The 26,955-nt window shown below is 38.8% G+C and overlaps 1 protein-coding gene across 3 annotated transcripts; it reads left to right on the top strand.

Annotated features, from left to right (window-relative positions):
- The first annotated feature begins 141 nt into the window (after positions 1–141).
- ARNTL (aryl hydrocarbon receptor nuclear translocator-like) lies at positions 142–24,986 on the top strand. Of its 3 annotated transcripts, XM_008949985.1 has the most exons (18): positions 142–265; positions 975–1,122; positions 4,165–4,185; positions 4,657–4,695; positions 5,030–5,071; positions 6,019–6,176; positions 7,592–7,671; positions 8,661–8,753; positions 9,676–9,793; positions 11,790–11,939; positions 13,203–13,449; positions 17,103–17,209; positions 17,544–17,694; positions 18,290–18,378; positions 20,100–20,208; positions 21,999–22,092; positions 23,598–23,700; positions 24,269–24,986. In XM_008949985.1, exons 2-18 carry the CDS (start codon positions 983–985, stop codon positions 24,427–24,429), a joined length of 1,902 nt encoding a protein of 633 aa, XP_008948233.1. In that variant the 5' UTR covers positions 142–265; positions 975–982; the 3' UTR covers positions 24,430–24,986. The 3 variants fall into 3 exon arrangements, with proteins under 3 accessions (XP_008948233.1, XP_008948235.1, XP_008948234.1); XM_008949987.1 differs by lacking the exons at positions 142–265; positions 4,165–4,185 and having other exon boundaries at positions 983–1,122; positions 13,206–13,449; XM_008949986.1 differs by lacking the exons at positions 142–265; positions 4,165–4,185 and having other exon boundaries at positions 983–1,122.
- The last annotated feature ends 1,969 nt before the right edge of the window (positions 24,987–26,955 follow it).

The raw sequence follows: 26,955 nt of genomic DNA, 5'->3' as shown, positions 1-26,955 counted from the left end.
AAAGCTTCTACACTTTATAAGGAAATTAAAATTCAGGTAGAAAGCATCCATTTGCTGTCATAAACTGCATCTAGAACAATTGTTCTAAACAAGATTGATTTTAAAGTGTTTTTTAAGCCCTCTGGTTTTCTTCCCATTCAGGTTTTTTAAAGCACTTGACTGACAGAATATGAGGCATGGAAGAGTTTTAAGGTGATCAGCTGCTTCAGGCTGAGCATCATCATCTTTCCCCAGGTGGATCTAGGCTTCCAAGACAGGCTTTCAGGTAAAAAACTCTTGTTTCACAGTTGATGACATTTAGTAATGAATAAATTTTCGAGAGGGTTTCTTCCAACATTATAATTATTTGCAGTATAGAGGATTAAAATATGAATGTTTTGGATGAAATAGCTAATAAGATTTGTTTTTACCTTTAACCAGTCTTAGACCATCACTGGGTTATTAATTTTTTATTTGTGGAGGTGTTTATTTAACCTGATTTTCTGTGGAAATTTTCTGAATTCTCTTCCATGAAAATCAGTGGAATTAGAACTCTCAAAGTTTATAAACTTTGATAATATGATCTTTGGGTGGAGAGACACACTAAAACTAGTATTGCCAGTCAGCAGAAGGCAGACAGGACTTATCTTTTATATTAGGTAGAAGTAGTTGGCTGGCCAATTAATATAAGAGTAAACGTGGTCTAGTTAAAAATCATGCTAATAGCTCTATAAAACCAATGTTGTATGTAATGTGTAGTAATGTGTTTTGACAATGGTCGTGGTTTGTGTGCAATATACTAGTAATTGGAAAAGGAAATATTGCTTATTATCTGTTTTATGACAAGAAATAATAGAATTGTGGTGGGGTTTTGTTTATTTGTTTTTGTTTTTAAGAATATTAACTTTGATATTTGCTGTTTTGGTTAAAATATAAATTTCTGCTTCTATTAATGCATTGAGGTTTTGATTTTTTTTTTTCCCCTCCAATGTTAGACAATCCAATGGCAGACCAAAGGATGGACATATCTTCTACAATTAGTGACTTTATGTCACCAGACCCTGCTGACTTGATTTCCAGTTCCCTTAGCACTTCAGGAATGGATTGTAATAGGAAAAGAAAGGGAAGCTCTACTGATTATCAGTAAGTTCGATATCTCTTGATTTAATACTCCTAAAAAGAGATTGTAACACAACAATGTGGTGGTGGAGATTATAGAAATATAGCAATTTTTGAATAACCTTTTCTTGACAACCTGTCATGAAAGTTTTAATAAAAAAAATACTATACACTAAGAAACAAGTTCATTATTTAATAATAAAAATTAAGCCTTCATCTCAGTGCAGCTAGAATTGAAGGTCAGCAGATGGGATAAGGCTGAGGACAGAAACCTTTGGCTGATGGGGAAGGGAAATTGATACTGGTTAAATGTACAGTGTGAAGTTGATTACATTGACCATTTACATAGGAAATGGAATGTCTGACTAGAGGGAGGGAAGACAATAAATCCACCAAAAAGCAGAAACAAAACTGGGAATAGTTCCTTTTCACCTATTTTTTGCCTTTTTAGTCACTTCCTATCAGTGTGCTGCCAGCCTTTGCCTAATGAATCTATTTTGGTCTCCCAGTTGAATATGAACCTGCATAGTCACTGGTTTGAGGCAGTAGATCTGCCTCTCATTTAATCAGCTGATTTAACCTTATATTGGTCCTTGACTATAGGCTATTACTCCTGACAAAAACTTGCTTTCTTCTGAAACAGTGGTAGAATGTGATTTTGTTTCAAGAAAGCTGCTTCTCTTTAAGGGAAACAGTGCTCAGAAGGACTGTCAGAGCCATAGCTTCTCTCTTTGGGGCAAGCACTTGAAATAAAAAGAAACCACACCAAGACTGCTTTCGGATAGTGAAGGTTGTAGTAAAGTTTGCCAGATTTCTAAATGTGTAGTGTCTTCTGCACTAGGTACACCAAGACCAACCAGCTTCCTCTAAGTCACTGTGCAAACTTCATGTGTATTATAACTTTACAAAGTCTAGCTGCAGGGTAACTTGTGAAGGGGTTCTATCCACTATTAATACAGATTTGCAGTCCGTTTATGCAACTTAGCAGAAGTGTTATCACTGTAGGCCTTTGGATTGTTGGCAGTTCTTTTTGCAGGGAGGGGTAGAATTTTTAAGCCACACAGAGCGTGACAATTAAGAATTGGGTTCCCTGTCCATAGGACTTCTTTTTAGGAGAGTTTATGGGCAAAACTTTAAGTACTGTTTCAAAGACGACATACATACTGCATATGGTACCTTCTTTAATACGCATTTAGTTCTTCTGAAAAGTGCCTGACTCCCTCTAGTTGAATTGACTACTACAAAATTCAGTGAACAGCTTCTATCTTACCAACTTCCTCTTCTCTAGAAAGGATTTCTCCATCTTTTTTCTTCTTGGTAGGAAGCATTGCTCAAGTCCTCTTTCTCAAAAGGCAGCTTGCTCTTGTAAGTTCAGGAATGTTTAATTCTGCCCTTTAGGTTGTGTGTGCATTTTTTCAACTATGTGAAGACACTGCTTCCTTGATTCCTAAGTAAAATAAGTTTACAACAGCTGTCATCACACCACAATTCATGTTGTGTTGCAAAGGAAATGGTGGCTAGTAAATGTTCCTATTTTGAAATAGAACTTAAGGTAGAATTCCTTGATTCCTCCTTCTGTATGTATGTATGTGTAAATGTTCAGAAATGCTACTGTTCAGCTTCTGCTGCTTGTTAACAATTTATTTTTTGCATAAATTGTTCGGGTGTCCAGTTTTATGCTTCATTTACCACTGAAGTCAGGGAATAAGGAAGGCAGAACCTGACCATTTTAGTGTGGTTCTTTGGTCACCTCTCAAGGACAAGCAAGTATATTGATCAGCTGTGCTTTCAACTCTCCACACCAGCTTCTTTTCAATTCTCCTGCCACTCCTCCAGGAAAATTCCTGTCCAACCTATTGCTGTCACTTCAGCAGAGGTTGTCTGTTCTCCACTGTGGTCTTAGTAAAAGGCTGGAATCCAAGACTTCGTACAGAGGTCTATAAACAGTTAATTTCTCTTCTTGGGAATAGTCTTTTCAGTTGAAATAATACATAGTAAGAAAACAAACTACCCTGAAGCATTTGTAACTTACCTTGTACCTCTTCTAGATTTTTCTTTTTTTTTTTTTTCCTAAGGCTAATATTTTCTTCACAACAAGCATCCTGTAGCTAAAGGTGGCATCACAAGTGGAAAGCTGATGCCTTGTTTCTGCTTCAGTCCTATTCTAGATCTGTATGCCAGTTCTTCATGAGCATCAGGAGTGCTTTGAGCTGTTGACTAAGACAGTAATTCAAATGTGCAGACAGAGATGAGGAAAACCTTTAGCACTATTCAGGCTTCTTTTGAAAACTAATCACAAAGATAATTGATTGGAAAGTGCAGTTAATATATGAAAGACTACCGTGTTTATTTAAGAAGGCTAATGTCCCATGCTGAACAGGAATAATTAGTGTATTAATGGCTAATATGAGAAGGTTTTTCATAAGGCTTTTGTAGAACATAGCCTCTTACCATGTTAAAGCTCAGTGGTATTTCAGATCACATTACAGTCTGGGAGTGATACCAGCAGTTAGCTTGTATGTAGAAATTCTGTTTAATTTCCCTATGACATGATAAAGTCTGTAAAAAGTTCATCATTAGGATTTTAGTCCTGACTAAAAGAAAATGTTCATCTGTCCTGCTGGGCAGAATTAAAACTGAGAAACTTGGGATACTTATTTGTTTGGCTTTTGTTTATTTATATTTCTGGCCTTAGAGACCTCTGGTATCCCAGTTATCTAACCATAAGGGCAACATGCATAAAGCACAGATCTCTCATTTCTGAAGATGAAACAGTATCTCAGTGATTTGCATAACATAATTTAGGTTAGTTTTTTCACTAGCTTTTCACATTAGGTGTAAGAAGCTATGCCATCCGTCCTTAAAAAACAGAGTTTCAAAATTAAGTTAATTTGAACAAACTTGTTTCTTTGGAATATATTCACGGCTATTGTCTTGTTCTCATTGTGCTTTTCATTTCAAATTGAATATAAATTAGGTTGAGAATTTCAACAGAAAATGTAAGACATTTTCACTGTCACTATATATTTCGTCTATATGGTGTACTTTATTTTTCTTTCTTTTCAGACTTGATGGCTTTCCTTTTGAGTAAGTATAAATATTTTAATAATTGATTTCACTTGAAAAAGATGCTTGGTGTTTTAGCTGCCTCTGGTTGAACTTTTAACTATAGTAAACACAAGTTACCAGCCCTGTTCTGATGAAGGCATGAAAAATATCTGCTTTGATATGTTGGGTTTTCCCCCCCTCTAGTTAACTGAAAAACATTTCTATAACAGATGATATCTTTAAACTGCAGCATGTTTTACTGTCAAACACATCAAACTGTGCCATTTTGTTAGCTCCAAAGGAAAATGCAACTGATTTAAGAAAATGTTTTAATAGTGCAAAAAACCACACAACTTCTTTAGTCCTTCCAAGTTCTCACTTTGATATTCTTATGTTTGTCTTTATGATTTAAAGATGACAGGAGTACTTTATCCTGATTTTGTAATAGTTTGATAACACTTTGCTGATCCTTCTTAATTTGTGATACATTGCTTTATTCTGTTTCTGCAGGGAAGGTATGGATACAGATAAAGATGACCAACATGGAAGGTACTATTGATACAGTCACTAAAATGTTAGTTCCACAGTACTAACATAGGATGCTATGAGTAGATACTTGTTTTCAGTGTCACTGTGGTCATGTGTCCCAAATTGTTTCTTTGCTGGGACAAAGGCTTAAGTCTGTTGAAGAAATTAAAACAAACCCACCTCAATGCTTTGAGCCACAGCATTATAAATAATGATCTTTTCTGAAGACAGGTTGAATAAATGTTCAAGTTCTAAAAAACTGATTTTAATGAGGATCAGTAGGTATATAAGACACATTAAAAGAATTGGTTTTAGTGTTTCAACACTGTAACTTTGTGATTTCATTTGTCCACAGATTGGAGTATACAGACCAACAAGGCAGAATAAAAAATGCAAGGTAATGCTTTGAACAATATATTGAAAGGAATTATCTCTTACCTGTTGCCATATGCAAAATATTTCTGCATGTGTTTCTTGTCCTGAAAATAATTTTTTCAATCCGTGATCTTATACCTTTGCACTGTTAACATTTTTCATGTATAAACTGCATATAGTTTTGTGAAAATACTGATTTTGTAAGTAACTTGATTTTAGTCAATTAATGTTGGAATCGAAGTCTTTGTTTCTGATAATGTTACATCCTTATCTTGTTTCTTTCAAACTCAATAGTGGGTTGTGAAAGTGTTAACTGTGACTCTTTGATATGGGGAAAGTATAAAAGAAGTTAAATCGTTTCGTGTTTTATCAACATTTTTCCTGATTAGGGAGAGTTTAGTTTGGAGGTATCTCAAGTACTTCAAGTGGAAAGCTATAGGATAAGTAGAAGACTTTACATTGCCACAGCAAAAGGTAGTTTTAAATACTTAGTATGTTCATAAAGTATACTGATTACAATTTTTTAACTGACTGCTTTATTCGATATTTATATATGCTGGAATTTGCTTATCTGTGACCTTTATGATTCCATTTGTGTGTCAGTGGATGTGCTAAGAACAAAAGTGTAGAAATTACGCAGTAGAAAACTATAGGTGATTTTGTACAGTTTAGTGGATTATTACTGAACTGGGGATTCAGTGTAGTGTATGGCCAGCTACATTAGAACCATGTGCCACAGCCTTGCCTGTTGCTTAGAACTGTTACTTGCCCAGATAATGAACGTAAAATGTTCATTAAACATTTTCATTAAAATTCTGTATGTGGATGTCCTCTTCATGAGAATAAGAGGGTAACTGTTTTATCAGGGGGATGTTATTTTTGTGGTTTTGTTATGCTGGATCTGTTTTTTCTTTTTTAAATATAATTTATTTTCTCCTGCTTTTCTGTTCCTCTTCCCCACTTGTTTAGGGAGGCTCACAGTCAAATTGAAAAGAGGCGTAGAGATAAAATGAACAGCTTTATAGATGAACTGGCATCTTTGGTACCAACATGCAACGCTATGTCTCGAAAGCTAGACAAACTCACTGTGTTGAGAATGGCTGTCCAGCATATGAAAACTTTACGTGGTAAGTTGATTGGAGGTGGGGAGGAGGGGGACAGGGCAGGACTGGAAGAGGATGGCAAAATAGTATTTCCCCAAAGCCCTACTTTGTCTGTCCCTTTCTTGCCCTTTTGCAGAATAGACTTAGGGAATAGACTTCTTCCTTTTCCTTAGTGTTCGATGCTGCAGATTCATTTATAGCTTACTGGTTCATAGTCCAATATCCTGATCATATTGGGAGATTTGTGGATGAGAAAAGAATAATTTTTCATTATCTGACTTAACTGATCAGCATTGCTGGGTTCAACAAAACCGAGGCAGCTGAGGGGGGTGAGGGCGGGAACAAAGGGTTTAAGTGGCATTCAGAGCTGGATCTTGTGGAGCACTGAGAAGTGCTCCTAAGCAGGTGATGTGCAGAACATGTTGGATAGGGAGGTTAGATTTTAGGTGTAAGTAATATTCCTACAGGACTTAAGAGGTTTTGTGTTCATATCTGTAGCTCTGTGTGGAAGAACAGAGACTATGAAAATTTAGTCTTTTTGACTGGTTTCTGTTACAAGCACCTGAAGGAAAACATACAGGTCTGGAAGAGTTTGGGTTATTGCAAATTCCTCTAGGTCCTAAAGCTTCACGTAAGAATGAATCAGTGCTTGGATACAATTAATGATGGTGGTGAAAGCTTAAGCCTTCAAGAAATACAGCCCTGAGGAAAGATAGCAATGCAGCTCATTTAAAGAAAGAGTTACTGTTCTAGTTTCTAGGAGACCTGGTGTCTTCCAATCATATTTATCCTAGTATTTTTGGAAGGCTTAACTTTTTCTGCCACTGTTACTTGATTAGGATAGCACTTCAGTGGCTACTAATTTGACTCTTTTTTGTCTTTATGAAGGGAACAGAATGAGAAGAATTACTCTTTAATAAATAGCTGCCTCATTTGTTGCTATTTTCGGCTTTTGGCATTGTGAGGTGATGTCACTGTAATTTTTTTTATCTTTGGCATGGAATGAGAGAACTGATTTGTAAGTTCCTAAGTGGCAATCTATTTACACAATTTTGTAACATTTTACTAAGTTATAAAGAGAAGAAATAGTTTGAAGGTTTTTATTCTTTAATCTCTGGTTTTTCATTTCTAATTCTGAGTCTAGACCATAAAGCAAAGGCAGCATTTAGGTTAAAAAAATGTCAAGGAGCACTTTTATATCTCAGAAGACATTTTATTTAGATCACTACAATAATGCAGTATTTGTGTTTTAGCAAAAAGATTCATCTTTAAGGTCATACTAACAGAGCTTATGTTGATTGTAAAACAAAACCAAAAAGCAACTTTCATTTTAAAGAACACCTGATGTCAGCAACAGTATCAGAAGGAGCCAGAGGAAAATTGCTTATTTAAGTGTGTATTGTTAAGTTTGTGATACGAGGGTTGTTTGTTTTCTTTAGGTGCTACAAACCCATATACAGAAGCAAATTATAAGCCTGCCTTTCTATCAGATGATGAATTAAAACATCTTATTCTCAGGGTATGTTTCAACTTTTAATTAAGAGATATTAATGGCTGTGAATATAATTCTTCCCAAGTGAAATACCAGTATTTTTCTGCCTTGTATCTCAGCTTAAGAATATGAAGGATAATGAAGAAATCTGCAAGACTACTGCATAAAGTCAGTGGGTTGTAACAATTAGTATCTCAATTTAAGTAAAAAGGATTAAGCAGGACATCTAAGGAAACTGATATTTTGATGGTAACCATCAGAATTCTGTTGTTTCATGGAATGAATCAAAATTACATAAATTGTTTTCTTGCAGACTTTCTGCTGTGAGCTAGCTTGACATGATTTGCAGTGTACAATATAATGAACTCCTTTTTTGATGTCACTGATGTAACGTGACTCAGTATGTTTGGCTGCTTGCTGTATACTTCTTATCTAGCATGGAGAGTATACATAACTCATCAATAATTAAGCTCTTCTAGTAGCTTGTCTACTTTGTGAAGCACTGCAGCGTCCAGATGCAGCATATGCAGAATTTAATTTCTGCAGCATTGTGACTCTAAAGGTATAAAATCAGGGCCTAATCCTGCATGCTTGTATGTGACTGCAAGAGTACTATTGAAATGTGAATTACATGCCTACAGGCACATAAATAAGTACCCAAATGATGCTTGGTTTCTAAAATAGTGACTATGGAATAAATACAGTTAAAATAATATTTTAATTTGAAGGCATTGTTAAACATAATCATAATATTACTGGACAAGACATAGTTTCTTTCTTACCATAAAAGCAATTTTACATTCTGGGCATGATGCCCAGAATGATGCCAAAAATGTTTGCAGATGCAAAAAAATCTCTACTGTAATTTCATATCTTGCCTGTTGACTCTGTTATCTCTAAATGTTAAGACAGCTCTCCTAATGTAGAAATTCTACTGTATACAAAGTAGTTTTAAAGATTATAATGATGCAATGAGGATGTATAACTTAGTAATTTACTTTCCCCCCTCCAATTAGGCAGCAGATGGATTTCTTTTTGTTGTAGGCTGTGACAGAGGGAAGATACTGTTTGTTTCAGAATCTGTCTTCAAGATCCTCAACTACAGTCAGGTATTTTTCTCTATTTTAAGTAATGTTAGGCCTTAAAAGATTTGAAGCTTTTTTTATGATTGAGTTTATATGGAGGGGTATTTATGTGAATAGTCTGTCTTGAAACCTGAGATTTGTTGCAAAGAAAGAGCTTTTCTCTGCCATGTCATTAGAGAAGATTGTTTCTGATTTCCATTCAAACTAAGGAGGTGAAAAGGAACTAAATTTACTCCACTGACTGATGCATTTCTGATCAGGGCTTTACCCTCAGGCTTGCAAAAGCAGGGTGCAATTTGGACTGTAAGCAAATATTGGAAAAACCAGTCTGAGGTTCTTCCAGTGGCTCCATGTGAATTTTTTTACTTAGTTGTCTTTCTGTCTGTTCTGGGTTTCTTAGCATACTTACTGATGGAAACTGGGAAGCAATTCTACCAAAGCCATATAAATTATATGCTTAACATGAGGCTCAACTTGCACCATATACTGTGTAAATAATATTCTTCATTCTTCTAGTCATCTGCCCCTGTTAACAAATTTAAAAATTGCATTACCTTCAAAAGTTTCCTTCAGCTAGCCTTTAGTTAGGCATATACTAAATACCGAGGGGTCACGGCAGTACTGAGAGAGGACGTCTGCGGGGATGGCGTTGTGCTATGTATAGCATATGAAGCGAGACTGAAGAGAAGACAATATGTGTAGGTGGTGGATTGAGTGTGCAATTTGTGCAAAACTCATAATAAAAAAATGAAATCAATTTCTCTGTAACATAGTCATAAGTTAACTGTACAGAGAAAACATACCTTCCATAAAATCCCAAATCTCAGATATTTGATGTTCCTTGGTTAAACCTGTATGTGAAAGGATTGTTTATAATGGATGCTACAGGTGAGAAAAGACACTGAACAATTATTTTAATTTTTGACTGATTATTCAATCTCTACAGAATGATTTGATTGGTCAAAGTTTATTTGACTACCTTCATCCTAAAGACATTGCCAAAGTCAAGGAGCAGCTCTCTTCTTCTGACACCGCACCTCGGGAAAGGCTTATAGATGCAAAAAGTGAGTATTCCCACTTGGTAAAGAACCGTGTCACGTGGCCAGCTTATACTGCAGTGTAGATGCAGTGGTTTAACCTGTCAGGCACTCTCTCTTTTCCAGGCATCAAAGGTTTAATTTTTTCCATTAAAACACATGAAGCATTGGTTCTGATCTGTCATTCTCAATAGTCAGAATACATTCAAAATTATTTTGGTAATCCTTAGCTGTCAGTTAAGATAGAGGATTCTTTTATTTCTTTATTATTGCCACTTTCATCAATGACCTAACCTTTCTCTTATAAGGTCTTTAGCCTGGTCCTTGGAATCATTTCCTACTATGTCTGTTAGCTGTATTCCACTTTGGTATTTTAAAGTAGTTCTGTCTCTCTGCTGCTTTAGAGGTGAGTGGGTGGTTAATTCACACTCATAACAAGAGTCTGCATTGCTTAAGTAGAAGGTGGTAACTTACAGCTGCAGATTTCCAGGTCATTAAGTCTTATGCTTGTCAGGAGCAGAAATCTCTAGGATCTCATCTCAAAGAAGCCACCAGCTCAACTTGAGAAACTGAAGCTGAGAGATCATTCCAGGGCAGTGAGCCTAGAGGCTCCAGCTGGATCAGCTGAAGATTTTTTGGCTCCTGGTTTTGTCTGGTTGTCAAGCATGTATATCTAGTGCTAGCTCCTTTTTTTGTATGCCTCTGACAAAGTTAGGGCAAAAATAAATACAGTCTTCCCATCTGCTATGATAGACTGATTGGTAGAATTTCAAGAACTCATTTTCTTAAAGAGTACTAGTATGTATGTGTTTTTATGTTGGCATGAGTGACTCAGGCACAGCTTGTACTTTGACCACTGAGCAGCAGTTTAGAGTGTGTGTGGTGCAGGACAGTCTGACCTCCTGGAGATGACATCACTCAGTTCTGATTTTCAGGGAGGCTTGCTTTACACTAACACGTTGCCATCATTGTTTTCCTGCATGTGTTAAAAGCCTGCGGGGGCCTTAGAAGCTTTTGTACGTGTCTCTAGCTGCTCGTTCATACCTGTCCCCAGGCAGCAATGGCTGAGGTGGGTAGCAAGCTGTGGAGATGTTGCTAGTGATTTAAATCCTCCATCAGCTCTTGGAGCACTATCCCCTGGAGCTCCAGCTGCATCACTGGCATTGCTGATACCTGTGCTCCCGATGCATACCAGGCAACTTCCTGGAACTCTGTACCAGCACTCTGCTGTTGCCTCCCAGAGCTGATGGGTGTTTTGGTACTCTGTTTCTCCAGTTACTTTCCACAGAAAATAATCTAAGAATCTCTTGCAAGACTATGATAAAGGCCAGGAATTATTGCTAGGGCATGTTCATATGCCCTTATTTCTGTGAGGTTAGGGAGACTTACACATAACTGGAGGTCTTGGGGATTTGCATGGAGGTCACTGCTACCTTTTCTCCCCCTTCCATCAGAACAATGAGAAGATCTGGTTTCTAGGAACGCACCATTTGAGATGGATCTGGAATGGCAGTGAGCCTTTTCTGCTCTGTGTGTGCGTGTGTGCTGTCTGGGTGGGTGTTGTAATGGAAGAGTCTTCCAATCTGGGTTGTGGGCCTATTGAGTGACTATGTGTGGAGTACTGCTCTGGTTATGGGCAAATAATCTCTCTCTGTTTTTAATCAGTTGATTAGTGTTCAAAGAAATCACAACATCTATTGCAAAACTTGTGTGTATTTGTACAATCTTTTGCTAATCTTTGCATTTAGAACCCTGTGTTCTCAAGCTTGCATCAATGATTTCAAGCTAGAAAGTGTAATCAGAAATTCAAATGTTGATAATGATCAGTTGAGTCCTGCAGATATTCACTTACATTAAAGTCTCCAGAATAGGACTTTGGCTTCTGAAGAACAATATAAAAAGACTTTGGTGCAATTCCTAGCAAAGCTGAAATATCGTAGGGTTGGCCATATGACACAATCATTTGTATGGTTAACTTTTTACCTGACAAAGAAGGCTTCCTCACCTCCTCTGTCTGCTGCAGCTGGACTCCCAGTTAAAACCGATATAACACCTGGGCCATCACGACTGTGTTCTGGAGCAAGGCGGTCCTTCTTTTGTAGGATGAAGTGCAACAGGCCTTCAGTGAAAGTAGAAGACAAGGATTTTCCTTCAACCTGCTCAAAGAAGAAAGGTAACAATTATGCATTTTATTACTGAGCATAGTTGCTGTCAGGCTTTTTTTTCATAAGATTGCTCATTTGCAGTGGTTAAATTTTTTACAGTTATTGAACATTATAAATGTTTCTTATTAAGATATTGAACTGTGTCTAGGTCTGTTACTTCTTCATACTTCCTTCTTGAGACATTGGTCATATCATATTCAGTCTTGATGTTTTAGCTAATGTCTCCAGCAAAGGAGAACTGTTACCCATTCTGTTTCCCTGCTCTGTATATGACAGGTGATATTTGGATGGATATCCAACTTAAAAAAGAGAGTTTGTTCTGAGTTCATACGTTGTTTTGGTACATTCTGAGTACTGGAAACATAGCATTTCTACACCAGAAGTGTTTGGTCATAATGCTATCAGAGTTAGTAATATTTTTTTCCTCTGCAGGGTGTTATTTTAGATATGTTGGAATATAGATTTAGTCCAAATTTGAAAGTTTCTCCATTGAGTACTTTGGATAGTACATTTGGTATTAGTTGAAGTGGAGAACGCCAACTGGAGAACAGAAGGCAACCTCAGTGTTTTGTCTCTGGATGTAAGCTGCCCCAGGTACTCCTGCTGGGTTCAGACACAGCTTTAACCTTGGGTCATGCTTTAGTGCTCACCCCTGAGGAAACTGGCTTGTGTATTTAGGCACAAGCCTTTGGCTCGGCCTCTCTGTGGAAGTCATCTTCCCTGCAGCTCTGAGGCCTGCTCGATGCTGAGGAAGATGAGTTCTCCTTTTGGATATTGACTGCATCAGTTGTTGTTCTGAATCTCCTTCCTCACCCCGATGTACAGCTGTCCCCTGGACACCTCAAACAGTGCATATTCTGCCATACGAGTTGTTCCTGTTTTTTGTAGAAGCCTCATGTTAAGTTGAAAAAGTCATCTTATTTATTTCTGTACTAATTTATTCAAAAAATCCTCTAGATTATTTGCATCCTTTGCTGAAGTAATAAAATGTGATGCAGTTTCTACTTAAAGTTTATCAAAAGCGACCTTGGTCTGAACTACATGGTGTGTCAGTAGGAGCAGGGATTTTGCAGAGATCAATTGTTTGTTGAATTATCCCAGACTAGCTGCATTGAAGCAGGAGTGCTGAAAAATCCCTTAGTGAACAGTATCCCAAATTTCCTAGAGAGGAGAGGATATGCATTATTAGCAGAAGTGAGATGAAGGTCTCTAAAACGACACTGGTGACCTAACTGCTCCCCCCTTTTTTTTTTCTTTTTTTCCTTTTACAGCAGACCGCAAAAGCTTTTGCACTATTCACAGCACAGGGTACTTGAAAAGCTGGCCGCCAACGAAGATGGGCCTGGATGAGGATAACGAGCCAGATAACGAGGGCTGTAACTTGAGCTGTCTCGTTGCGATCGGGCGGCTGCATCCTCACGTAGTACCACAGCCAGTCAACGGTGAGATCAGGGTGAAACCTACAGAATATGTCTCTCGACATGCAATAGATGGAAAGTTTGTTTTTGTAGATCAGAGGTAAGAATACTCGTAATAACATCCACAATAAGTCACTGCCTGACACTGCTTTACTGACAGCTCTACTGAAAGCAGTGTAAATACTGTTGAAAAAAGAAATTTGTTTTTTTTCAGCATTTTATTAAATCCTGACTGCAAGTTAGTTTGGTAGAGACTGAGTTCCAAGCTATTTCAGTGTATTTATTCAATATTACTGATCAAATTAAAAGCAAGCAAGGTTGTCAGCTGATTTTTTGTGGACTTTGAGAGGAAATGGAGCTTATAGCTTTGAGAGGAAGTGCAGCAAGGAGAGTTGGGTTTTGTGTTTGGTTGGTTTTTTTGTGTGTGGGTTGTTTTTTTGTGTTACCTGTCCAGTTGGGGTAGTTGGTTTTTTTTTGATTTGTGGTTTTTGGTTGGGTTGTGTTGGTTTTTTTTTGTTGTTGTTTTTAATTTGATAGAAAGTTTTTAAAATACCAGCTTTTCAGAAGCAGTGCATAGAGCTGGTGATTGCTCTGGGAGCTGTGAGAGTGTTCATAGCTTTCTGTTGCTCAAAGTGTGACATTCTGTCATGACAAAGTAAGGTACTTCATGAACAAGTTTTATTTTCAAAAGATCAGACTTTATTCCTCTGGATAATTTTGAAGTGCTTCTAAAATAATACCACAAAAAATGTTGACCCTTTGGATTTAAACATATATGCTCTTATTTAATTGTTTTCAAGCTGTTGTTTACAGTCCTTGGAATGTGTATACTGCTTCAAAGTGCTCTTTGGAAGGGAATTTTTTAGAAGAAAGCCTCATCTGTAGGGTTTTTCTAGGCATCCCATTATACTGTGCTTAGACTGGAGAATATTTAGGCTCTTGTAAAAGTTAAAAACTTAATTTATTTCTATGTTGGGTATTTTGGTTCATTACAGACTTGGAGTGTTCCTTGTTATTTATCCAAGGGAATCCATGAAAGAAACACTTCTTCATGGTCCCTGGAGAAGAGCTGCTCTAGATTAGCTACTAACTAGCTGGGGTACCACATTCAGGGAACTACTTAACAATTGTTCACTGTCAAAATAGCAGGCTACACTGAACAGAGATTAAAGAGAACCATCCTACCTCTTACTTCTTCAGTACTTTTGATGAAACCGAATGGTGAACTTGAGAGTAAAATTAAGTTTATTATATATGCAGATGACATCTAATGCAACTTCAGAACTCAAAGCTGCCTGGTTAAGTTGGAGAAGCAAGCTAAGGAAAAAAAAAAACGTAAATAAAGGATGAAGCTCAAGAAGGGCAAGAACAATTACCTTCCTTGCTTAATAGAATATGGTCAGATATTGAATTCACTGTCTTTTGACATCTGCTGAAATTTGGTGCATCTTCTCCTTTCCAGAAAGCCTGTTTATCCAGCTGTGAAAGTAAATGTAAAAGGTTTTGACAAGTAGCTTACTGATGCCCATATTGGTTCTTACCTGTCTCTGTCAGGTTTCCCACCACTGCAGTGCTGTTGAAAGGCTCAGTTACTGAAGTTCTTGGACAAATACTGGAATAAAGCTGATTTGGTTCCTAGCTCCTCCTTTATAAAGACAGACTCTATGCTTTGCTGCTTCGCGGCTCTCCACAGACTCTGAGATAATTCATCAAAACAATCATGGAGCTGTCAGCAGTTTGTGTCCTAGGATAAGGCTCACCAGAGAAAAGCCAGTTGAAAACCTCTTTCATGTGAATACTTGTAAGGTTTCCTTCTCCAAGGCTGAAGCCTTAGAGCTCCCTGTCAGTGAGGACTTCAGGTGTTAGCTGCCTGATTGGTGCTGAATGCTTTTAGTGTGTCTGGGGAAAACACAAAAATGCCCTGCACTTCAACACTGCAGGGTTTGTGCCTCAGGACTTTCCCTGCTGCTCTTATTCCTACCTAGTTATTAATATGTATGAATTTCTACATTTTATAATATTTAGTTTGAGATTTTTTGAGATTGCAGAAGAGCTGATTACCTACCTAGGTTTGTTCTGTATTACTCTTCCTATTTAATTTGCACTGGAGTAGTTTGGAATTGACTCTAGTGCTGATTTCTTCAAGGTACTATCATTTTTGCTGTAGTAAATTTTCTTCTAAGAAATGTACAAAATCAAAGTTCACTGTACTTCAGTGCTTTTGTTTGCTGCTTGTTCTTCTAGTGAGGATCTCAAACATTCAGCTATGTTACTTTCTATTGTGATGTTCTTCAACAGTTTCACTGGGGCTTCTGTAGATTTGATTCTGACGGTGTTCTTTATCTTCTAAATTGTGGTGAGCATTTCAGAGTCTTCCTGGATGGTTTGCCCTGATTTGTTCCTTCCTCAACTGTTTCTTCCTTCACCAGGAAGACTTAGAAAGATTTGCCCAGGTGATGGCTGTGTTCTGTGCACCATGGTAGCAGTAGTGTACCATCCCTCTCCAGATACCCTCAGAAGTCCGTTTTACGTGGTCTTCTAGGGGCTAGAGTCAAGTGTACATATCCTGAATGTACAAGGTGACAGCAATTGCCTTCTGGCCCCATCTGTTATTTTCCTGGTGTTTTTGTGGGTTAGACAAGTTATCCTTATGAAGTTGGTACAGCTTCTAAATCATTAACAACTCAAGAAATCATTCTTGTCATCTTGTTTTAACATAGAGATCTGGAGGGAGTTCATCATACTGGCCCATTGTAGCCTCTTCCTGGTTAAGAATGGCCCTTTCACCTTGTGTTAGGCTGTTGTATAGCTCATTGTCACTTCTCTACCATGTTACTTTGCATTTTCCTCTTGAAGTTTGGGTTACCAAATTAATGCACGGTCTTTTTTTCCCAGTTTCTTGACATGTCCTCCATCCTTGCCCACAGCTCCTTGAACACTACCTGAAAGTCAGATCAGGAATTCATGTCTTTCCCTTGTCACAGATTGCAGGTGTATTTCATTCTACTTGTCTGATGAGGAGGAAAATGAGTTGACTTTGTGGCTGGCTCCAATAAAGCAAAAAGTTGGTTTATTTGCTCCTGTTCTGTTTAAACCCAGAGACAGGTTTAGGTCTCTTACTGCTTATCCAAACAATCCTCTATTCAGAGCTAACCTCCTATTCGTTAACGGTTCTCCTCTCTGAGTGTGGGTTCAGGGTTTGGTGGGGCACTTTTCTTTTTTTGTCCTAGCCTTAAGGCTTGTGACTTGAGGTGAGCAAATGCTCCTGAAACACTTGTTCTACTACGGTTTGGCTCCTGTGCGGCAGTAGCACTGTGGGTACATAAAGGAACACGGCAGTTCTTCAAGCCCTTGATGTCTATTTTTCTATGGCATTTTATGCAGAAAGTTTCAGATTATATTTTGACTTCTGTAAGGCAGCTTTACTTAGGTTTAAGTTTTCAAAATCACAACATACCTCCAAAGGTAGGAGGAAGTCCGACATCCCCTCCAGTGGTGATAGGTCAAATATAATACCCGAGGGCTGTTGGTATTACATACTTTTTTAGTTACCTGAGAATTAAAAAGAGTATTCTTAATGAATGTTTTTTATGTTCTAAGCTGAAAATACCTTTGTGCATTACTTGAGCCTTATGCAGCTGCAGTGTTTTAGTAATCTGTCACTAATACTCCAACTTGAAAATAATTTTTTTTCTCTCTCTTTTTTTTTTTTCCCCTCTACATTTTTTCCCCCCTTTATCTCCCTCCCCCAAGGGCAACAGCCATTCTGGCATACTTACCCCAGGAACTTCTAGGTACTTCGTGTTACGAATATTTTCATCAAGATGATATAGGACATCTTGCAGAATGCCATAGACAAGGTATGCTTATTAATAATTCAGTAAAGAAATTGTGTAAAAATATTGAGAACAATTGTGTATTAGGAAAACCAACAAACTTGAAAAGAAAAATATATCTCTGTTTGCAAGCGCTTTACTGAAGATCATTGTGCTGCATATGCCAAACCATACGATTATCTTAGACTTCCGTGGGGTTTTAGTGAATATTTGAGATTCAGGTTGAGCAAGGGGGGATGACTGCAGAAGTAGCATTTTTCTTCAGGAGTGACAGGAGAGTTTTCCCTGATAAGAGCTCTGCTCATGTAGTTGTGGTGCCTGTTTGACATAAGATTACGTGCCTTCTGCCTGTCTCTAGTTTTGCAGACAAGAGAAAAAATTACAACTAACTGCTACAAGTTTAAAATAAAAGATGGCTCTTTTATTACATTGAGAAGTCGCTGGTTCAGTTTCATGAACCCTTGGACCAAAGAAGTAGAATACATTGTCTCAACAAACACAGTTGTTTCGTAAGTATTTTTCTCTTAGCAGATGCATGTAAACACCGATTGTTTTGCCCTGATTTCAAATGAGATTTAACCTAAATACTGGCATGTTTCTACATGACAATAGGTGTCTTTTCCAGATAGCACCCAGAACTGCATAACTGCAGAGAGAGGAATTAATTTCCTAGTTGCAGTGGTTTAATATCTGTTTATTAAAGCTTGTAGAAATATAAATATTTTCTCCCTTTGGGAAAACCTGATGTTCCAGTCTTGGTAGCGCCTTAAGGGAGTGTGTCTTTGCTTTTGTAGGGACTTCCATTTTTCTTTTTCCTTGAGGGTTCTGTACAGGTGCAATCACTTTGCAGTAGATTAACTGCTGTAGAAGAATTCTCTTATGAGAGAAGCTGTTTGGGGTTCTGCATTGCACACTTTGAGTTGTGAGGTAGTGGTTTATTTCTGCTGTTTATCTAGCCTTGGTGTCAGTCACAGTGCTTCTTTCACAGAGGTGATGGTGACTCACAAACTACTTAATCCCTGGAGCATGCCATTCTGATGCACTGCCAGAGTGACTCTCACAGGGTTTTCTATCACTGATTCTTCTAATTCTTGAAATCCACAGCACCAACGTACTTGATAGTGGAGATGCAGCCTTTCCACAGCTTGCAGCTTCTCCACACAGCATGGACAGTGTGCTTCAGGCTGGAGAAGGTAACTGCTGTACTGTGAGGAAATTACTGGCAATCGTGCCTTGTTAGCAGCTAATCTTGCATGCACAAATTTGCTGCACTTTTGCACTGAGCATTTAATAATCTAGAGAAAAAACGGGCAAAAAAATGCCCACCAACTTTGGATATAGGATGGCCACAGAAAATTGAAAGAGACATTTGAGAGTTATAAATAGGGTTGGAGGAGTGATGTAGAGAATTCTTTGCCTCCATGCGTGGTGCTACTTGTCCATTGTCCAAGAGTGACTTCAAGAACGCGGTCAGTGCAGATGACTCCTCAGAGGGTGAATGGATCTTACCATTTGGCTTATCACCCCTCACCTGCCCTTGAGTTGACTCTTTAACACGGGCTTGTTATGAAGGCTGAAGATCACCGAACCCATCTCTTGTAACAGGTGGTAGGCAAGCATAATGCAGAGCAGAGCTTGATTCAGTAATGAAGTGTTTGTTACTGGAGCAGGGTGGAGATGAGGTAGGGAAGAAGGATGCAGGGCATGAAAGACAGGGAAAGATGGTGAGATACTGAGATTCTTTCCAAAGAGTTGGGAACCAATGCTTTTGGAGACCCAGTTCACTAGATACTGCTTTTATCAGCTATGCCTTTATAACTTTTCATCATGGCTTTTACAGCTGTGGAACAAAGATACTGCACGTGTCTGAAATTGCTTCCTAAGTTGTGCATGATACACTTAGCAGAACAGTGCAGGGCTTCAGCAAGGCTGGGCTTTTCAGTTATCTTTGTTGCAAAAAATGAGGCTCAATAAGTGAAACTATGGAGGAGAAAGGTGACAAAGCATGGGACAGCTGACAGGAGTAGGAAGAAAAGCTGCCACATAGGCATGACGGTCAGTAATTGAAGGTAGGGTGATGGCAGTGATGTGCTATCTGGGCCTTCTGAGAATGGAAAAAAAGTATAGAAGAAACTGTTCTGTAACAGGATAAGCTGCTTCTTGCCACAACACAGCCTTTGGAAAGTAATTAGGTATGCAATAGTCAAACTGACAGTTCTCGTCCCCAGAAAAGAAAGTTAATTGAATGAAGTTTAATTTCAAGTAGTTCTGGCTCTGCTGAGGATTTGATGACCTTTTAGGTGAAACTTCTCACCTCCTGATGGGTCTGAGCCATAGATAGTGAGGTTTGCTATTGTTAAATAGAAATTTCTAAAAGAAGGCAGTATGTGCTCTTTTTTTTGCTGTGCTGTGGAGTATATCACGCTCCTTCCTGACTAGCTTCTGACTGTTCAGACATCACTTTCCCCTCTACTTTTAGATACTTGCAGTTACCTACAGGGAGTTTATGTTCATCAGGTAGCTTGGGCTTATTATCCCATATTGAATGGAATATGCACCAGCAAGTTCTTCACACAAAGCCAAACCCAAACATGTTTGGAGATGAGCCCATTCAGGCACAGAGTAAAGCAGGTCTGACAAGCTATTCTGTACCAGCCCTGGACAAGAGGTACTACTAGAGGTCTGAAACAGCCAGATTCTGTTAAGAGTCAGGCTATGTTCTGTACCTGCTGGTGCAGAGAGATGCCTAAGAGATGCAGTGTAGCTCACTAAGTCAGAACTTCTCATACATTTGAAGGTACTTAGCAGTTAGTGGAATTGTAAATACATACCATTAAAGCATGCCTAAATACAAATGCTTTTTGGAAAAGGCTTGCAAGTTTTTATCTGACTTTAAGATATCTACAAATTTCAGGTGGCCCAAAAAGGACCCATCCTACTGTGCCTGGAATTCCCGGTGGAACAAGAGCTGGGGCAGGTAAAATAGGGAGGATGATTGCTGAAGAAATCATGGAGATTCACAGGTGAGAGAAAATGGTATGAAGTTAGAGGAAAATAAATATTGTTCTCTAAGAGGAAATGAAGAAAGTCTTTCTTTAAGCTGAATACAGAATGATACAACTGTATAAGTAGACAGCTATGGCTGCCTCCTTGGAATACCTGAGGCACTTAAAGCCCGTAGTGAAAGAATGGAAGAGTTACAGCCTTCCAGCTTTCTACTGTAAAAGACTAATATGGAACTTTTTTCTTGTAATGGTGATAATTATCTGTTTACCAGAAACAGTAGTTAAAAGAACAGCTAACTAGAAACAAATTCCTTTCCAGACTATTCTTCTTTCAATGACTTAACGGTGTAAGTGGCACAGCCTGCAAATGCTAAAGCTATTGACTGTGTGCCAAAAAAGCAATGTTTGTTTTCACCTGATCTGCTTTGCTCAGATGCTTTTATAAAGAGGTGTAGGTACATTCAGCTCGTGGAGTTCTTGCACAGCTCTTTGAGCAAGGGCACAATGATTAAGCCAGCTAGCCTCCCCAGGAGCAGTCTGTTTAAAAGTCAGGCTGTAGGTCCCTGGTTTGAACGAGACATCTGGTAACACCCCTCAGTAAGGGAGTGTAGCAGAGCATCACTCTTTGTCAGAGGAGCCGTCACCTCTCCCCTGTGTGAGCAGCTACTTTCAGTAGCTATCACTGAACTGCTACTGGCTAACAATCCTCCTTCATCAGTTTCCTCTTAGGAATTGTGCCCTTCCCTGTAAAAGGGGTCTCACCCAGAAGGTGCTCACTGGCAGTTATTTAGCCATACTGAGCTACAACTTGGGAAAACATTCAGTCCCTTCCCCACAGTTTTGTTTCTGCTGCAGGTGGGAAACTACTTCCTTTACTGTTGAAGGGAACAGAGGACCTGTCACATAAGGCTTCTTTTCTGTCTATGACAACAGGAAGAATGGGGGGAAAAAAGAAAAAGCTACACTAGGGATGACGATTTCAATACTTTGAAACTCAACTATCCCTTTTAGTAGCTGTAAAACACTTAATTAGCCTCAATGAGTGTAGTAATATAGCTTACCACCCATGTTTTCATTTCATTTTGAGACCCTGGGTTAGTTCCAGTCCTTTTTCAGCAGCTGTTACTATTTTCCAAAGCTGCCTTCTGTTCAGCTTTCCCAGGGGTGCTCTGCCAAGGATAAGACTCCCGTTTCCATTGCTTTTCTCTGCATCTTCCCTTCCCCCCTTTAGCCTAGAGATTTGTTGGTTCTACAGTTAATACGTTATTCATTAATTAAAAAAATATATTTGATCAAGCTATAGAAAATTGAAGTGAAAAATGTTGCTTTGGACAATTCTAAAAAGAAATTAATAATATTAGCTATATCAAATGTCCAGTGCACTTCTGTAGCAGTAGCTCACTTGAGGAGTCTAGGTCACTGTAACTGAGGCAGCTTGAACTCTTAGCTGGTCTAAAATAAAGTCAAATAATAAAATAAATAAAACTTTAAAGAGGCTTTCCTCAGTACCTACGACCTTTTCCTTCTAACTCTGTGAAGGTTGTACAGGAACAAATAATGTGAGGGAGGAGGTAAAGCTTGCAGGCTGAGCAAGCTGGGCAGTTTACACACAGCTTTATTTAGCTGAAAATAAAAACGTTGCTACTGCTGATTTGAGAAGCACTGAACAAGTGAGGCAATACAAAAGTGAAGTTCATGTTTTTAACATATTGCACTACTTGATACTAAAATCAGCATTTGAAAATCCAAGTCTCTGGCACATCTCAAAATTGCTGGTAAATTCATTCCCTGTTTTATCCATAATTTAGGATAAGAGGATCATCACCTTCTAGCTGCGGTTCAAGCCCACTGAATATTACCAGCACACCACCACCTGACACATCCTCCCCAGGAGGCAAGAAGGTAAGAACAAGCTTTACAAATAGCTGTGTAGCAGTAGAGGCAAACAACATGAGATCATGCTTATACAATTACATGTGATGTCCAACTCCTCCTGGCTGCTTGGCTGAAAAAGTCTGACAGCAAGTCAGAGGACTCTGGTAGCCAAAATCCCTTTACAGTAGTCCCTAAAGTACAGAGACCAATTGTTCTTAAACAATGGCAGCTTTTGAAATCCACCTGCTCTTTAGATTTTCACCTTCTGTTTCTTGCAGCACTGTTAAAAAATGAAATAAAAAAAAAACCAAACAAACAAAAAGCAACACAAAACAAAACTGTTCTGCTCTCTTGCTCCTCAAAAAGTCTTTAACACCACATGCTGGTGAATGCTGGGAGTGCTATGGTTTAAGCACTGACTGTGCTCCAGTGAATCACAGTGGTTTTGCTGTAGCACAGAATATGGCAGTTGATGCTTTACTGTACACTGAGTTTATTTTTACATCAATACCATGCTGTGTTTTGAGATTGCTCAGATAGCACTCACATACCAGCACTCAGCCACCTGAACATCTGCACGGGTTGCACCTAAGTCAGTAAATTGCTGCTTACGGTAGTTCTGTTCAAGGCCAGAACAACACTTATCCAAATCCTTGTTCTGTGCATCCGAACACTGCCTCAGATAGATATAATTTCTGAGGGGAAAATGTTACAAGAATTGCTTGTACTGGAACATAGAGCTGACGTTAAATATTTCTGTATATTCCTGGCTCTCTTTGGTCCTGAAATAAAACTGCAAGCTGGAACAGAGTTCTAGGAGTCATCTTGCTCCTTTTGCCTTACAATAATTCAACACCTCCATACAGTGGGGACTGCTGTAATGGAGTAACTGGTGCTGCCTGCAGAAGGGAGCTCACAAGAACTTACCTTCAGTGTGCACACATCTCAGCAGTTCAAAACGATACGGTTGAGTGCTTCAAATTCAGCTGTTCCCTTGCTGTTTAAGAATTCTAGGGAAGCTTCTTCAGTTTCTGGTGAGCTCTGGTGTACACAGTGTGCTGCTCCCTACCAAAAAATGGTCAGACTGCCAGTTGAGAAGCAATGCTCAGCTCATGCAGTCTCTGCTTTGGAGGATTATACTCCTAAAATTAAGGATCTTAGTTGACATTGCTTAACAGATAACTTATTTGTAAATTCAAAAGCATTCTGTAGTTAGCTATAATTACTATCACATGCAGATGGGATACTTACAAAGATGACCCACAGAAATTTGAAATTTTTTTTTCAGAAGTTACTTCCAGAAGTCTAGCATGTAGTACTAACTTGGTCTCTTCCTTCCTGGTGGTGATATACTATCCAGCTGACATTTGCTTGATGGGCATACTACAGAGGAAGTAGCTCCTACTTTACAACTAGTCTGACTAGCTATCCTTTAAGTGTTGTTTTTTCAGGAAGCTCTTCTTTCCTATAGGATTATTTAAGACTTAATCCAGCATTCCATGTGATTTTATGGTTTGCTTTTTTATTTCAAGATCTTGAATGGTGGCACTCCAGACATTTCTTCAGCTGGGTTACTGTCTGGGCAAATCCAAGATAACTCCAGTTACCCATATTCTGACAACTCCTCTATTCTTGGTAAGTGAATTCTCACACTAATGTGCCTCAATACCACCTAAACACAGCCAACTGTAACAAGGTGGTTGGTTTTGGCTGTAGGTGAGGTATAAAGCCCTTAAGCTACATTCTTTGCCTAAAGAGTAGCCCGTTAGTGTGTTTTGCTAGCTTACTTTGTATTGTCATGATTTTTAGATAGTACTTAGAAGCCTCTTCTTTTGCTGAATCTGTGTGAATTAGCTGAATTCCTCACCTGCTTCTTGTGAATGCTTTTAAACAACTGAAGAAGAAGAAAGGCTAGCCTGACTCCTGGATGTTGATCTAGGCTTGTTTGCCAAATAAAGCACAGACAAAGTCATCCTTATTAGGCACACTGGTCATTTCTGAGGTGTGACCAAGCCTTTGTCCTCTGACACCCAGGTATTGGTATCCCTGAAACAATGGCAGCCTGGATAACAGACAGATTAATACTTCCAAAATAGCTCTGCCTGCTCAGATATTCTACCGCAAGTCATATAGCAAGTGTCCCTTGCATGTAAAGTGGACAAAATAAAAGGGAACTTCTAACTTACCATGTTTCTGCTTACAGGGGAGAACTCTCATATAGGCATTGATATGATTGACAATGATCAAGGATCAAGCAGCCCTAGCAATGACGAAGCAGCAATGGCAGTAATCATGAGCCTTCTTGAAGCAGATGCAGGTCTTGGTGGCCCTGTAGACTTCAGTGATTTGCCGTGGCCCTTGTAAATGATGCACCTGGCTTCAACATCCAGATATCAAAGTGCATTTACTGGTGGAGTTCTACAGTCTGTGAAACTTCTTGGAAACTTGTTGGACTGAGAAGCTTTTATGTATGGATTTCATAAAAGCTGTATCAGAATGCAACTCATCTACCATTTGTAACTTCAGACAAAGTGGAATAACCTGCTACAGTGTTCTGTGTTGATTGGGGTAGCTGTGTATAGCTTGCAATACTTGTATATTTTGGATTCTGTTGTTTGAAATTTTTTTTAAATCACTGTGCGACTCACTGGCATCAGTGGTAGCTTTTATATGCAAATGACCATTTCAGATGTATGGTGTGTTTTTACACTGCAAAACAGTCCCCATGTGGATATTTCTTATACTAATTGTACCATAAAGCTGTTTATTCTTTCTTGTAAGAATCCTTTACTATAAATATTGTTAAAGTGTAATGTATTAGACAGTTAAATATTTTTAAAATAAATGTTTCCCTTGTTCTAAGATGGAGCATTTACTTTGATAAATAAATTTGATAAAACCCTGCTGAAGGTGCATGCTAGCAGCAGCAGCATATTTATCGTTTCTTCAGCCTTGGGGGGAAAGGGAGGACAAACCACACCTTACATACATACACTTCAAGATTTGGTCACTACAGTGAATTTCTGGAGAAGCTACCATTACTTATTCCTAGATTTAAGTTTATACTAAGAAAAACACAGCCTTATGGTAGATCAAGATAGTCTACCAGTACCAGATTTCTCTTTAAGAAATGCCTATTTTTCACAAAATATTAACCATCCTTCCCTGAGGAAAGAAAAGCAACGATTTCCAAAATGCATCTCTATACTTAATCTCATTCACAGATAATTCAAACCCATTAAAATAATGGAAACTTTATTTGCATGAAAAACTTGTTTACAATCATTAATAAATGAAGAATGAACCATTTGCATTTTCCTATTTCATGACATATGAAAAATGTATTAAATAAATATTTGTGAACAGATTAAGGTAAGGCAAAATTTAAGATAAAGCCCCTCTCCGTTGTTCACAATTTTTGAACATGGCTCACAATGCAAACAAGTGAAAAAATTCACTAAAGAACTTTGAATTTAACAAAATGTTACATGGGTAATTGAATCATGTCCTCAATCCAAAAACCCAGCAGTAAGTAGTTTTGTGCTCAACCATATACAATAACTTTAAAAGGGCCAACCTATTCAGAGCAAAACTATTTACAGTTAATACTTTTGATAGAAGCACTTTGTTAGTATTGTGCAATACATTTATAAAAAATGGCTTCAGATTCCATTTATCAACCATTTATAAAGTGCTACTATCAATTCCAATCCTGCGTTCTAACCCCCGTGTAACAACACCGATGTACACTACCCACGAGCATCCCACTGGTTTCGATGGCCTGAAGAGAGGACAGTCCAGCATACAAATCACCAAAGTCACAAACCTACCAGTAAACACATACATGTATGTAACCCCAGGACGTCTGGTCTGTACTCTTTCAAAGACAACCAGGTACTCCCTTTGGTCTTTTCAAAGGTCCAACTGCAATGTCCTAAACACTTACACAACGGAAAAAAACTGGAATTGCAGTGGAGTATGAGCTGAGTACAGAGTCACTTTAAAGTAGCATGCTTTTATCTTAGTAGGAGTCTAGATCAGAATGGTGGGTTTTGTCCCTCCGTATCCATCTCACTGTTACTGGGTGGAGGATGAATAGGCAGAATATCCAGCTCATCTACCTGGGGGGTGGGGTGCATTACCACAAGCTGGTCCTGGGGTATATCTGCTGCTGCTGCTGCTAAGTTTGTGATGGATTTGCTCTTCACGCACTGGAAGTCAACGTGCCGACTCTTCCCCTCCTCCTTCTCCCACGACATCCGAATGAACGGTCTCTGGACGTAGTTGTAAATCACCTCCGGCCTCCCGCCCGGCCGCTTCTTCACTTTCTCCTTGTAGGTGGGGTAGCCTAAGGAGCAGAGTACAGCACAAGTTAACGCTTCTTGCCAAGGGAAGCCACACAGGAAGGCAGCACCTGGAAGCGTAGGGAAGATCAGCCATCGACCACAGTTGTCACCATCTACATCCTGACTGGAAACGTGCCATCCTGCTGTTCTCAACGTTACCTGCGCGAGGAGAACCGAATCAGCAGTTCAACTGCCAACCAGACTGTGAGGAAAGAGGCTACAGAGCTACTGGTAACGAACACGTCGCTAACAGACTGTGAGCCAGAGGCAGCTGGCTGTTTTAAAACACCAGGACCTGCAGAGCAGAAAATGAGATCTCGGAAGCAGAGAACAGTGTCACCTTGATCTGCTGCTAAGTTCCCCAGTGGAATCCTAACACACTCCTCCCAGCTCCCCCAGATAATGAAAACACATTATTTTAGACCAGTTATCAATTCTGGTTGTGCCATCTTCCAGAAATCTCTCGCTTCTGCCTCTACAGTAATTTTCACCACTAGAAAGTTAAACATATTATGGAGCACTAGCATTAAAGTTTAGTCAAACA

This window comes from Merops nubicus, unplaced genomic scaffold (genome assembly GCF_000691845.1).
Source record: "Merops nubicus isolate BGI_N331 unplaced genomic scaffold, ASM69184v1 scaffold22081, whole genome shotgun sequence".
In the NCBI taxonomy this organism is placed as follows: Eukaryota; Metazoa; Chordata; class Aves; order Coraciiformes; family Meropidae; genus Merops; species Merops nubicus.
The sequence above is the reverse complement of the archived record's forward strand: the minus strand, read 5'-3'. Positions and strand labels throughout refer to the sequence as shown.